The sequence below is a fragment of the Lycium barbarum genome, chromosome 7, assembly GCF_019175385.1.
Source record: "Lycium barbarum isolate Lr01 chromosome 7, ASM1917538v2, whole genome shotgun sequence".
NCBI lineage: Eukaryota > Viridiplantae > Streptophyta > Magnoliopsida > Solanales > Solanaceae > Lycium > Lycium barbarum.
This window is the reverse complement of record NC_083343.1, coordinates 8322539-8336936: the sequence shown is the minus strand read 5'-3', so window position 1 is coordinate 8336936 and position 14398 is coordinate 8322539. Positions and strand designations below refer to the sequence as shown.

General features: G+C 37.7%; 1 protein-coding gene across 2 annotated transcripts; it reads left to right on the top strand.

The window, feature by feature from the left end:
• Positions 1-1973: 1973 nt before the first annotated feature.
• On the top strand, positions 1974-12838 carry LOC132603070 (uncharacterized). Of its 2 annotated transcripts, none has more exons than XM_060315950.1 (9): positions 1974-5361; positions 5466-5632; positions 5745-5816; positions 5961-6113; positions 6229-6392; positions 6862-7009; positions 11579-11701; positions 11773-11860; positions 12368-12838. In XM_060315950.1, exons 1-9 carry the CDS (start codon positions 2481-2483, stop codon positions 12583-12585), a joined length of 4014 nt encoding a protein of 1337 aa, XP_060171933.1. In that variant the 5' UTR covers positions 1974-2480; the 3' UTR covers positions 12586-12838. The 2 variants fall into 2 exon arrangements, with proteins under 2 accessions (XP_060171933.1, XP_060171932.1); XM_060315949.1 differs by having other exon boundaries at positions 1975-5361; positions 5460-5632.
• The last annotated feature ends 1560 nt before the right edge of the window (positions 12839-14398 follow it).

The following is a 14398-nucleotide window of genomic DNA, read 5'->3' as shown; positions in this document are numbered from 1 at the left end:
TCTTATGTTTGGATCTGAACAGTTAATTAATTGAAATGAATATCAATATGTCGGTATACATATAAGATGTTAACGAATTTAAACGAAAAAATATAGAATCAAAATATTAATTTTCCCTCATATTCTTACTAATTTTCCTTTTCACATCGATGAACAACTTTCATTGTCATGACAATGAGACAAAAGTCCGACTCTTTCCATCTCAAAGACTTAATTCCATCATATGTTTTTAAATTTTAAACTCCATTTTTCAAAATATTATTTTTTCCTCATATTCTTGCTAATTTTCTTTTTCACATCGATGAACAACTTTCATTGTCATGACAATGAGAAAAAAATCCGACTCTTTCCATCTCAAAGACTTAATTCCATCGTATGTTTTTAAATTTTACACTCCATTTTTTAATTATAACTAAAGTGATGGTACATAAAATACATTTTGTATATCTTGCTATATATAATAACAATTAGAATGTTTTTAAAGTTATTTTCAAAATACGAACCTTAAAGATTAGCTAATTAAAGTGAATAGACATGTTCGGCCCGTACATCACATGGGCATGTATTGCTAGTATAAATATATATATCTCAAAAAAATAAAATTAATTATATCTAAAATTAGAGTAATAATCAGTTTTGATATGTTCTTTCCAATTAGTATTTGTTTTAAATTACTATGGGATCCTTTCGACTTAGATCCTCCCTTGAACTCATTCATGATGATAGTGCAGTCAATTCTCTCTATAATTACCATTCGATGTGACATCATTCACTATAATGGCCTGATTTTCTCCGGAACCAATTTTTCATGTTATGTTTTACTTCTCTATAACAACATTCTACCCATAGCAGCAGTGACATTTATTATAGCGGTATACTCTTTGTAAAATTACCTCTCTATAACAACCATACTTAGATATTATGTAATTATATTTTGAAAGAAATATATTATGTATAAAAATAAAATGTTACAATATTTATGGTAATCACCTTTAATGTCATGCACATAGTAGACGAGTCAATTGTTAAGCTTAGATAGTCTTCAACTGAAAGCTATTAAATTCCTTTTTGCTGAAAGTTTGGACAAAATTCTTCGTCAATTCAAGCGTTATATTATCACTAAGAGACTAGAATTTACGAAACAACTTACAATTTTAGAATTCTTACATCAAACTTGAAATATTTAAATTTTCAATTAATTTTAAATGCATATGTTTCTTAGATTTTAATTTTATCGGTATGGTACAATTAATTATGGATTTATTGGTAATTTATTAGTCTTTTCAATTTTTAATTAATGAGAAATGAAAATCAATTGAGATTTTAAAATTAACAAGTATATATTGTAGAAAGTACTAAAATAATTGTTTGCTTACTTTTGTTTGTAACAGCTAAATGAGATTTAAATATCAAATGCCAGTATACATATATAACAGCACCTCACTATAGCAGCTATGAAATTTTCGGACAAACGCTACCATTATAAAAAGGTTTGACTGTAATAAGAGGCAATGGTCAAAAACACACCTGAACTCTCGTTTTTTCGTGACTTTCCTATTAGAACTATCAGATGAATGATTATTCTATCTAAACTATCACTAACTATTTTTCAAAATGCACCTCAACTATCAGTTGTTACTTTTTTCTACCTCAATTATTCAGATAGAAAAAGGAAATAACTGATAGTTGAAGTGTGTTTTGATAAATAACTGATAGTATTTCATGTAGGAAACTAAAAAAAAACGGTAGTTCAACTGTATTTTTGACCATTAACTCCAGCAAGTAATAATTAACCCCCTCACCAAATTGACTGAGTTTTGCAAATGGCAACACTTCTGCATGAACTCTTCCACGTGTCCTTCCTCCTACACTTCTTATTTCCATTTCTTTAATAAAAAAATAAAAAAAAAATTAATAAAAACATTATAGTATTCTCCAAACTTTTTTCAAGAAACCAAAAAATCAAAATCTAAATACCCTTTCCTCTGTCATCTCTAGATTTTGATAGCGACCCACGCAGCTTTCTTCCTCCCTGCAAAATCTCTCACAAAAAAAAAAAAATAATAAAAATATATATATATATATATAATATTCCCATTAAGAAACTCATTTCTTTTTGGCATATCAGCTGCACAAACACAAAGATTTTCAAGAAAGTTATCTTCTTGTTCTTGGTTTCCACCACTTTCTTGATATTTTAAGGTAATTTTCAGTTCTTGATTGTTGGGTACTTAGTAAATATGTCTGTTAAGAAACCCTTTTGATTTGCTTGTATTTGTGTAAAACCTATTAGGGTTTATTGGATGTTCAAAGAAACTGTTAGTAATATGGTGTTTTCTTGATTTTTGTTAGCTCAAATGTAGAGAAAGATAAAAACCTAGTACCAAAAATAGTAAATTTTAGGTTCTTGGTAGAAAAAAAAATTAAAAAAAATCCAATCTTGATTTGTATAGATAGGAATATATACTGTTTGTTGGATTATGGCTTTTGATCAGAATTCAGTACCCAAAGATTTGCGCCCACTGAACATTGTTAGGACAGTGCCTGAAGACTCAGGTATTGCTCCTGTGACCTCGTCGGGTCGACCCGTTGAGGGGTTTTATGGTAACCCGACCCGGGATGTTGGAGGTAGTCCCGGGACTATACCCGGGGTTTATTACCCTACCAGTGTAGGTTTAGGGTTTACCAATGCAGGTCCAGGGGCAGCCGGGTGGGTCCCGCAGGTCGTGCCTTCACAGCAGCCACCGGGTGTTGTGAGTAGCCTTGGTGTTATGAATTCAGGAAATGGGTCGTCGCAGAATTTGCATTCCGGGGCACGGGTTGATAGTAATGCGCCTGATCGTGCTAGTGATGATGGTTCGGTGTCGGGGAGGAAAGTTAAGTTTTTGTGCAGTTTTGGTGGGAGGATAATCCCGAGGCCGAGTGATGGGGCATTGAGATATGTGGGTGGACACACTAGGATTATTAGTGTTAGGAGGGATGTGAGTTATGCTGAACTTGTTCGCAAGATGGTAGATACGTATGGGCAGGATGTGGTGATTAAGTACCAATTGCCTGATGAGGATCTTGATGCACTTGTATCTGTTTCGTGTCCGGAAGATCTTGAAAATATGATGGATGAGTATGAAAAGTTGGTTCAAAGAGCCTCGGATGGGTCAGCTAAATTGAGGGTGTTTCTGTTTTCGGCTTCAGAGCTGGAATCGTCCAGTGTGGTGCAATTAATAGATATGCAAGATAGTGGACAGAAGTATGTTGAGGCAGTGAATGGGATTAGTGGTCTTGGTCTTACTAGAAAAGGGAGTAACGCTAGTGCGGGTTCCACTCAGAATTCAGAATTTAGTGGCTCTGAAGCTGTTGATAGCTTAGGTCAAGGTCACGGTCAAGGGGAGCTTAGAAATGTACCTTCTTTCGAAACACTATCACCTAGTGGAACTTCTGCTACCTCTCAAGAACCTTCTATTGCTCCAATGGCCATTCCAGTAGTCGTTCCTGGGCCAGTGCCAACCCTATCTGCTCCGCCGGAGCATGTGCTAGAGAAAACTCTGCCTGTCACTGCACAGCAGCAACAAATGGGTTATGATATGCAGCAAATAGGAGTGACGTATCCAGGAACTACACCATATGTCCCGGCTTATGTGGATCCTCAAACCCGTGCAGATTATGTTCAAGTCCCTTCTCAGATGGGATTCCCGCGACAGATTTTGGGTACTGTTGGGCCAGTAATGAATCAGCAGCAGCATATAATTGCTGGCGCTCCGACTCAGCAGTTTGTCCCTGCTTTTCATCACATGACAATGACTCCTTCCGGCCACGTCAGTATGAATCCCAATCTGGTTCAGCCCCAACATGTTAGGTTAGAACATTATCCTGCAGAAGGCAAAATGGCTCAGAGAGTTGTGCAGTTTCCTCTTGACCAAGGATATAGTGCTTATCAGCCTCATGCCCCTTATGGATGGCACCAGATTCCGCATACCCAGCAGGTGCCACCTCTTTCCGAAGGCCAGGTGCCTCAACCGCTTGTTACTGGTTCCGAGGCATTGCCTAGGTTTGATGACTGTCTAATGTGTCAAAAATCGCTGCCTCATGCACACTCGGATCCAGTAGTACAAGAGCAAAGAGAGAGTCCTGCAAGCACAGTATCTGATTTTAATCCAGTGTATCACAGCCTTAGGTTGGATGAGAGGGGGCGGCCTATTTACCAAGCTGTTACAACCGGAACCCTGGGTGAGGGAGCTGCTGTTGGACAAAGAATTGGGGCTCAGATAGATCACGGAGCTGGAAAAGGTCAAGGTGAGGTAATTGGAGTCTCACAAACTGTCGATAAACAGTATGAATATGATAGAAACCTCCAAAAGCCCGAGTTTCCAGAGCACCCAAAGGTGTCAGCACCGCAAGGTATGATAGGGTTAACAGGTACGATGCAATCACCTTATGGAGTTTTTGTTGGTGGTGTTCCTCAACCGTGCCATGTTAATGCCACTGAGCAGCTACTGGTTCCATCACAGTATCAGGTTAAACAGGAAGTTGCTGCGAACAGACCGGGCAATAGTGATTTCCTTAAAGTTGGAGGCGGCTTGCCTGGTCAAACACTGGTGGATAACTTAAGTGGTGAATCACCCAAGAATTGTGGTGGAACTGCTGCACCTACCATGCTTCCGAAAGAAGATGATATAATAGAATCTGTAACAGCTTACAACCATTTGAGTCAAATTGAGGGAAGGATGGAAAATCTTCTTATGCACCCTGCTGAAATTTTAGCAAGTAATGAGCAGAGTAAGCCAGCTGTTGATAACTTTAGAAGGGAAGACATCTTGAATAACAGAGTACAACAGTTCGGTGGGAGGGAGGGATATCCAGGTTTGGTTACAAGTAACGTGAATGCAAATGAAATACCTATTTCTACAAATGAGACTCCTATTATGACTAATCCAGTCGTGCATGCCCAACCAAACTATGGGGTGAATAACTTGATCCCAGGTGAAATCTCCTCCCATGCAATAGAAAGAATTCCAGCTATTGGTGAATGGAAAGATGGGGCTCAGCATTTCCAGTCAATGTTGAGTCCTACAACTGCGGAAATGGCCGTATTCGATGCTACTGCACCATCTGTACAGGAGAACTCAAATTCTCTATATAGCAACCAGGATCCCTGGAATTTGCAACATGATGCCCATTTCCCTCCTCCTAAACCTAGTAGACTTCAGCTAAAAAAGGAAGCTGCTGGCACCAAGGATTATTCTGGTGACAATTCTTTTGGCAATGCTAATGGTGGATTACAAACACAGATTAGGTTGGAGGATGGAGCTTACCTTCCCTCAGGTAATACAGATTTCGGCTCAGATCAATCACGGTCCAAGAAAGGTGAGAAGCTTCAATTTGCTTTTTTCTGGAATTTAGTATTGGTAGGTATCTTATATTTTTGCAGTCCTAACTGTTTCCTTTCCAAATTGCTATCAAAGGCTCAGAGGACGAAATGATCAAGCAAGAACTTCAGGCTGTTGCTGAGGGCGTCGCTGCTTCTGTTCTTCACTCATCAACTCCATCTAATGCTGACCTGTCCCCATCTTCAAGCCAACGGAATGCTGAACTTGAAACCACTAATGCTGGAAAGGACCCCAAGGATAAATTTGAGGTCTTAAATTCTCTTACACAAACAGCAGCTGCTGCAATGCAAGTTGTTTAAAATCAGTTTCTTATATCTTAACTTAGCCAGTCTCGCTAATCAGCTATGAATATCTGTTCAGGAAACTAAAAGTAAATTTCCAGAGAAAGCAAATCTCGGGTTTCCTGTATCAGATGGCATTGGACGCTTACAGGTTCGACATTTCTTGTCCAGTACAATTTCCATAATTTGTTATACACCTAACTGGAAAAGTGTACTGATCTTTTAATGTCGCTGCCACATTGCAATTTTTCATTTCTCCCTGCATTCATTTTAATAAGTGCATTCTTGTGAATAGATTATAAAAAATGGTGACCTCGAGGAGATTCGGGAATTGGGTTCTGGTACATTTGGCACTGTTTATCATGGAAAGTGGAGGGGTACTGACGTTGCAATTAAAAGGATTAATGACAGGTGTTTTGCTGGGAAAGCTTCAGAACAAGAGCGCATGGTTGGTGTCTTCCGCTTCTTTCAAATTCTGCACGTGATAATTTTACTAATTTATTCAAGATCTTTGCATCTTTTACTCATGTATATATTTTGGTTGTGCTTATCTTTTAATTTAGAGGGATGATTTCTGGAATGAGGCCATCAAACTTGCAGACTTGCACCATCCAAACGTTGTTGCCTTCTATGGTGTTGTGCTAGATGGTCCAGGTGGCTCAGTGGCGACTGTTACAGAATATATGGTTAACGGGTCCTTGAGAAATGCTTTACAAAAGAACGAGAGGTAATCTTTCTTCTTGCTTGCACGGATTAAATGGTGCTTTTGCATATTGGTAACTCAATCTTTACTTCTTTATGCAGATATTGGAAATGGAACCTTTGTTATTAGTTAACTTAATTTTTGCTGATTTTATACCACTGAATTTTGGGTTTCACTTGTTCGGGTTGATATCTGCTGTGGTTTTAGTGATTAAATAACTTGGTAGTATAAAGGCCAAATCATTTTTAGATGTCCTTTTTCCAGTGCACCATAAGGGTAGCAGAGTGCTTTTCCTTTAGTTACTTGTGGCTGAGTAGGTTTCTTTAATGACATTCTCCTGACTTTTGCGAGATCAGAAAGCCGTTTGTTTGATTTAATCGTTTTGAGTTTGAGCACTTACAGTCCTCTTCTATGTACAATTATATTGTATGCTATTTTGTGGTGTTAACACATAAAGAATGGGATGACTAAATGCATTGCATATTGTTTTCAGGAATCTGGATAAGCGGAAACGCCTCGTGATCGCCATGGATGTTGCATTTGGAATGGAGTATTTGCATGGGAAGAATATAGTGCACTTTGACTTGAAAAGCGACAATCTGTTGGTTAATCTGCGTGATCCGCACCGTCCAATATGCAAGGTTAGTCAATGCCAGGAGATGCTTTTATTTGTCAGTTGGTAAAAAATGATGTGCAGAAATGTTAAAAAATTAGTAGCCAATTATCTAGACAAGGGAAGGAGTGTTAATCCTTGTCTTATCAATTTTTTTTTGAAAAAGGACTTAAGAGTTTGGAGGCTGCTTTTGCATTTGAGGTGATGTGTTTATTGCTTAACATCTCAAGAAGTTCCCAGCTGAAGAGCTACATCATAGTTTAAAATTGATAAACTTTGTATCTGCCTCAAGAAAAATAACAAACAGGGATAGTATTTTTGGTACAAAAAGATTGTAGATGACTTGAGATACAAAAGATGAGGTTCATCATTTCACATTGGGTGTAGTAGAACGTCTTGATATAGTAGCCAGCCTTGAGATGGGGCCTAAAGCAAAAATCCTTCACCTTTTGCCTTTCCCACCCTTTTAATCTTTCATGGCAAATTCTATAATTGAAAACAATTGAAGTTTTATACCATTTGCCAGAAAGTATGAGGGACCCCATCCTGAGAAAATGGCACTGTTTATTCCTACACCTGTTTCCCTCCCTTCTAAATTAATTGTCCGCCGGAACTATTATTGGGAAAGGTGAATCATGAATCATGATAGTCTACTAGTCTTTACTCTTTACAGCTACTCACTCCAGGTTGTGAACAAGATCTATCATGTCGAATTACTTGTAAGATCTTCCGTAAACCTTAGTGCATTCCATCGGCATTAACGCTGGATATCATATACACCGGGTTGTTGTTCGAGGTTAGCTGGGTGCTTCAGCTATCAATGTTTCTGCTTATTAACCAATATCAGATATGCCTATGGACCTGCATTTTCTGTGTGTTCAAATGAAATGACCTGATTTATTAAGGTGGGGATTAAATTCAAAGACCTGAACCTAGATTCAGCAGTACTTTTAAAAAGATGATAAGAATATCATATGTGCAACTTCATCAAAGAACTACAGTATGTACAGTAGGTTCTGACCCTGTTGCAGACTAAAAGGCTGGTATTTAAGTGGACAAGGGTAGAGGGACGGGTCTATTACTCACCGAGTTTCGAACCTACTGCACCTATTGTAGGTTCTCTAAATAAGCGAGAAATCTCCAAGGACCAGCGACTTTCTTTTGCTTTTGCACCTGAAATGTAGCTAACAAGGTCTCATTTTGCTTTTTGCGGCTACAATGTAGCCTTACTCTCTATTTGTATATTTCTTCATCTTCTTGATGCCTTCTATGAAAACCAATTATTTCATCAAAAACATTCTTTCCCTTTAGAGAATCTGGATTGTGCAATCTTTTCTCCAAGTATCAAATATATCTTCATAGTTTTGGCTATATGCCTGAGCAAAATAGGGAACGATTATAGTCTAGCTAACAAGGCTTTAAGCTTTAGGTGACATATTCAATTGTGCTTAGGCTTGTCAATTCACTACCTTACCGAAACAATCCAGCCCACCTAATTTTCTTTTTTTTATTGTTTTAGCTGTTTAGGGCAATCGTGTTTACGTGTTACTCTTCTTGATTTCATATTTTTGCTCAGTTAAAATGGTTAGGCATATAAAAATTCAATTATAAAGACTAACCTTTGGGGGGTGTGAATGGACCTTGCTTTAATTTCTCTTGACATTAGGATCTTGAGATTTGTTAGGTATATCCATTGTCTTTCAATGTTTTCCTCGAAGATTTTGGTTATATGAATAAGAATCAAATCTATGGATGTAAGACACATGTAATAATGCCTGTATTTATGTCCTTCATGGTGCCACATTTAGGACTGTGCTACTTAAGTGAGTAACTAAGACTGAGAAACCAAGTTTTTTTTTTCCTTTGGATCCGATAGATTTCAGGTTTTCATAGAATTTTTTTCAATGCTTTCAGCTTTAGCTTTTTAAAGTCCTTGCTTATTGTTTAAGTTATGCTATCAAATTTATTGCTATTTTGGGTAGTACCAAATCTAGGCCGAATTCACTTTGATGGTTCCTTTTAAGTACTAGCGATTACACTATAAAAATGCTTGTCTAATTTGTGTAATTTATTTTCTTTTGATGATACCCTTGCTCACACCTTAGCCGAATTCAAAACCGGATGCCATTGCGCCTTTAGTCGGTCGGGGGGGCTCTCAAGAAATTCTGATTTCAAAGAAAGTTGTACAAACAATGAAAAAGAGCGGAGAACACAGGTGTGACCTAGTGGTCAATTGAGTGAGAGGAGAACTATGAGGTCTCAAGTTCAAATTCTAGCTGAGGCAAAAACACTGTGATTTCTTCCGATCTTGCCTAAGCCTTGGCGAATAGAGTTACTGGTACTTGTGCGGGTGGGGGGTGGGAGGTAGTTGATACCCGGTCAAATAGTCTGTGCGGCAAGTTGGCCTAGACACTACCGTCATAAGAGGAAGAGCGGGCAACATGAACCAGAGCCTTTTCGTACATCGTGCTCGTGTGCCCCTGGATCGTATCTACTACTTAGTCAAGCCCTTTCGAATTGTTTTCTTTTATTTTTTTGCAAAGATACACTCTCTCTGCGTTAGAGTAAAGCCTAATGAACTGTCAATCTCAGTAAAACCCAGATGATCATCAACCGTGCCGACTTAAGGTAAAAATTGCTTACTTATCCCAAAAAGGGGGTTTAAAGGCACATTGGATAAACCTGACTTAGTGTTTTCCTCAATTTGAGTTAAGAAGAATAGCTTAATCTTAATTTTGACTGATGAAATTTTTGCCACGGGAAATCGGTTAGGATATCTGAGTCAGTGCTAAGAGGAAAGTAAAGTATTTTAAATGTTACACCAGGCGGGAAGATTTACTTAGAGTCATCTCCTTCTTGTTGAAAGGACGAAGCGATATGAAGCGTGGGATTATTGCTTTATGGATAAAGTTTTGGACTTTAGAGAAGTCTGCGCTTTAAACAACAGTTGCACAGGGTGATTCCGACGAGAATTGATCGCTTATTTGAATTTCAACTTTGAAGTGTTGGATTAATATAAGCAGTATCGTATGTTGGTGTGGAATTAGTTATTTTTTATTGCAATTTAATTTTTACTGTGCTAAATTCATAGATGTTTGATATTGTTTTATTTCATGTTAAATAATACGCTTCTTTCCAAAGAAATATGCTCTTCACTTTTCGCTTCAAAGCCCCACAGAAGTTGTCATTTGTTTTCCGCTTTTCGCTTTTAAAAGTAATTGGCTGTAGCTTTCCAATAAAAGGTACCAAGAGACACAGGACAACGCACCAATGAGTTTCTTCTCCTTGCTACTATGCTATAGAATTCTATAGAGGAACTAACCTTGTTTCCTTGTTTTGTGGAAATATTGGTGCACCATGAGTTTTAGGTCTACATGGACGATCGGGTGAGATTCGTCAAGAATCATAACTTTTGGTTCAATAAAATTATTACTTGAAAAAAAAAATGCTGTAGAGTCCTAGCACCCCTTCTAGGATGTTCATTCCATAGAGCTCGTACCTTAGTGCATCATCACCCCTTCTAGGGCACCATCCAGAGCAGTATTATTAGGGCTATTTGAGACACAAATAAGTCATGAAGCTAGTTGAAGCTCAAGCTAGGCGTTTTGCCTTGTTTAGGCATTTGCTTTGATGCAGGCATTAAAGGGCTAAGGCGTGTGCCTCTTCGTCATGCAATTTGTTTTGAAGAGGAAGAGACTAACCCTCAGGGGTTGGCCTGGTGGTAATTGGCTTGAGCCTTGGGGCGCTCCCTTTCAAGGTCTCAAGTTCGAAACCCACTGGGTGCAAACAATTTCTGAGGGCCATCGGACTGGGGTAAAACCCTGAATTACCCGTGGTGCACTTGCGGGAAACTCCTTACCGAGGGCCTGTGCACCCCCGGGATTAGTCGGGGCTCAAAGAGACCCGGACACCCGGTGCTTAATCAAAAAGAGGAAGAGACTAAAAAATAAATGTTGTCAGCAAAGTGATATATTAATTACTAAGAAATGTTAATGCGTAAATATTTTTGGTGACTAGAAATTGGAAATTTGGTATAGCGAGGTAGAAATCTGAATTAAAAAATTTAAAATTGCATCATTGCATGCCATCTAAAGCTGAAGTTTTAGATGGTTTTTAAATTTGACAGATATAACTTTTGTTTTATATGTGATTGCAGTTTCAATCTGTTCAGATATTTTTTGTTTGTACTACTTTTTTCTTGCGTTACATATATTTTCACCTCTTCTTTAATAAAGCCAAGATTGTATGTGCTTTGCACTTAAATCTCTGAAACCATTGGTGCTTTTCTACGCTTTTCACCTTTGACAACATTGATCCATGGTTTGTGTTCTTGCATGTATTACCACTACCATCTTCAGCATTGGTGGTATCATCGTCATGCTATCATTATCATCATGGGCGTCACTGTTATCGTCCTTAATGTTATTATTTTGATCGTTATTGTTAAGTCTTACTGCCCTCCATCATTTCTTGCCTACTTCAGAATTCACATTGCTAGTTGCTTTTGGCTTTTTGTCGGTCTTTCATAAAAGCTCCCTGCCATGCTATCATCTGTTTCACTTAGATATTGACTGCAAATCTATCCTTTGTGTTTTAGGTTGGTGATTTGGGGTTATCCAAAGTGAAATGTCAAACACTAATCTCAGGCGGTGTACGAGGAACACTCCCCTGGATGGCGCCAGAACTTCTCAATGGAAGCAGTAGTCTTGTCTCTGAGAAGGTATCCAAAAGTCATATTTTCATCTCGTTATCCACGCGTATCAACACATAATTTGCTGGTTGTATTTGTAGGTTGACGTTTTCTCCTTTGGAATTGTACTGTGGGAACTTCTTACCGGAGAAGAACCATATGCCGAATTGCACTATGGGGCTATCATTGGTAATATCTCATTGCAGTCGCTATGTCTTCAAATTCTTTTGAGATAATGGATTAAAATGCCCCAAAACTATCACATTTTTATCAGTTTCATAGTTAACTATGCCTTGTTTACGTTACTCCCCTGAAAAACTTTCAAGCGCTAAAACCCCCTTGGCCTGACCAAAGTGCGTCTTAATGCCTCCTTAGAGGCGCGTGAGGGGCAAAAAAGCCATTTATGTGAACAACAAAAGTCAGTTATAAAAAGAACTAAAGAGAAATAACAAAGAAATTGAAAATCTGATTTTTCTGGCTTAATTAGCCATCATAAAAGCCAGGGGCTTTAGCACTTGAAAGTTATAGTTCGGGGTAAACATAAACAAGAGTATGAAACTGACGAAAATGTGATAGTAGTTTAGGGTTTTGATCATTATCTCAATTCTTTTTTGTTTCTACTTCAACCAAATGTTAGTCAAAATGCTTACTAAGATGACAAACCGGTGTGAGTATTGATGACCAAATCGAATGCAGGTGGTATCGTGAGTAATACCTTGCGGCCTCCTGTGCCCGAGTCATGTGACCTAGACTGGAAATCACTGATGGAGAGATGTTGGTCAGCTGAACCGTCGGAGAGGCCTAACTTTACTGAGATCGCCAATGAGCTACGAGTGATGCAATCAAAGATCCCTCCCAAAGGACAAAACCAACAATCACCTCCCTCAGCAAATACCAACCAAGCTAAAAGTTGATTTTCCCCGCTGTCCTTTAAAGTTGTTTTTTTATTAACCTGGATTGACGTGTTAAAGCTCAACTTAGGTATATAAATTAGCTCAAATGTAACCATAATATAGTGGTCTCTTGTCTTTATTTTCTGGTTTTCTAGATTTGCATTCCATTCCATTCCATTTTATTGGCTTCATTTGGTGTTCTAATACAGTCAAACATGGTTGTGAGATGCTGACCAAAGTTACATATAAGCAAAAAAAGTAACATTAGCATTTTCGTCTTCTTTCGTTCAATTTCTTATTATGTAGGCATTTTAATCACCACTAGGTTGGAACTGAGGCGTCGTTGACTAATTGATAGTTATGTGTTCTAATGCATGTACTGATTTGCAAGTGAACAACGTGAAGATTGTTTTTACTCTATTAATGAGGTTTAATTTGTGATCTATCATTTTTATTAGGTTATCAATTAATGTTCATCCTAACTTTTCTGTAATTACCTTATAAGTGACTTAATTGCATGACATGTTTTACACTATTCCTGAAGTGGCCTTCTTCCCTATGTTTGGCTCCTATCGAAATTCGAAAAGAAGGGAAAATGAATCAGAAAATTACACAGTTTAGTTTGTCAAACGTAACTGGGAGAAACAACCAAACAAGACAGGGAGCTCATCTTTCTTGCCTTTGGACATGATAATCCTTAATCATAGTTGAAAATTGGTCTCACTTGAATTGGATTAGCTCCTTTTGAGCCAAGGAGTAAGTGATAAAGTTGTCTAATGAATCGTTTGATACTAGATGAAGAGATACAACAGGAAGCAAGAATAAATGAAGCTATAGATCGTTTGATATTAGATGAAGAAGTACAACGGGAAGCAAGAATAAATGAAGCATAGATATGTTCATCTAATTTAAATAGGTAGGCCGATTAACCAGACAAGTTAGAGAGACTATATAAAAGAAAAAAAACCTGAGATAAGCACTTCCCAACTTGTGAACTTAGCTTAAAGTGAAGTGAAGGAGTTACTTTTTATTCTTAATATGATTAGCATGTAGTATATATTAAGCAACTAAATAGGAAGTGATCTAAGAATAAGAAAGGTTTCTAGCAACGAATGCGCTTGGCCAATGGAAAGGCTTTGACGATGTTATAGAGTTAAATAATTGGGCTCGTTTGGTTAGAAAACAAGTTATCCCGGGATTGTTATCCCACCCTCAATGTGGGATGAAATAACACTATAATCCCGGGATAACAAATCCCCGGATTAGTTATCTCGGAATTTTATTCCAATCAAACGTGGGATAAGGCGGCATTAAATTTTTATCCCAGGACCATTTTTACTTATCCATCGTACCAAACGAGAAGAGTTAAAAGACGACTTTAACAGTAAAAGAGAACTTTTAATCTTGTGGCTAGGAACATGGTGTTCCCTTTTCTATGTACTTATTTATTCTCATTTGTCTTTACCTCTCCTACTCTACTATTTTCCTTCATCAAGGCGTAATTAGTGTGTCTTAGATACCTCTCTTATTAAAAAGACATTTTTAGTGGAGCCTTAACACTATGAATCTATAGAAACATGGCCCTCTTCTTTGACAAAAAAACTTCTAAATTATCATATCAGTAGGTGCCGAAAATTTTAGTATTGACTTCTTGAAAATCTATTTGAGATTTGATTAGACAAATCTTTTCATTTCATATCATATATTAATATGATATCACTCCTTGCGTTGGCTTGCAAAAGTGATTGTGGATCGCCCCATTACACCCAACTACAATCATAGTTCATGCATTATGCATATTTCTTTGTTTCAAAATAAGTGGTGCTTTAGGATT

What these genes read in the sequence shown, in the direction of transcription:
- LOC132603070 (XM_060315949.1), top strand. Translation starts at nt 2,481, where the DNA reads ATGGCTTTTGATCAGAATTCAGTACCCAAAGATTTGCGCCCACTGAAC. An exon ending in GCTTTACAAAAGAACGAGAG is followed by an intron (nt 6,393 to 6,861) that starts GTAATCTTTCTT and finishes TATTGTTTTCAG; the next exon opens with GAATCTGGATAAGCGGAAAC. An exon ending in GTAGTCTTGTCTCTGAGAAG is followed by an intron (nt 11,702 to 11,772) that starts GTATCCAAAAGT and finishes TTGTATTTGTAG; the next exon opens with GTTGACGTTTTCTCCTTTGG.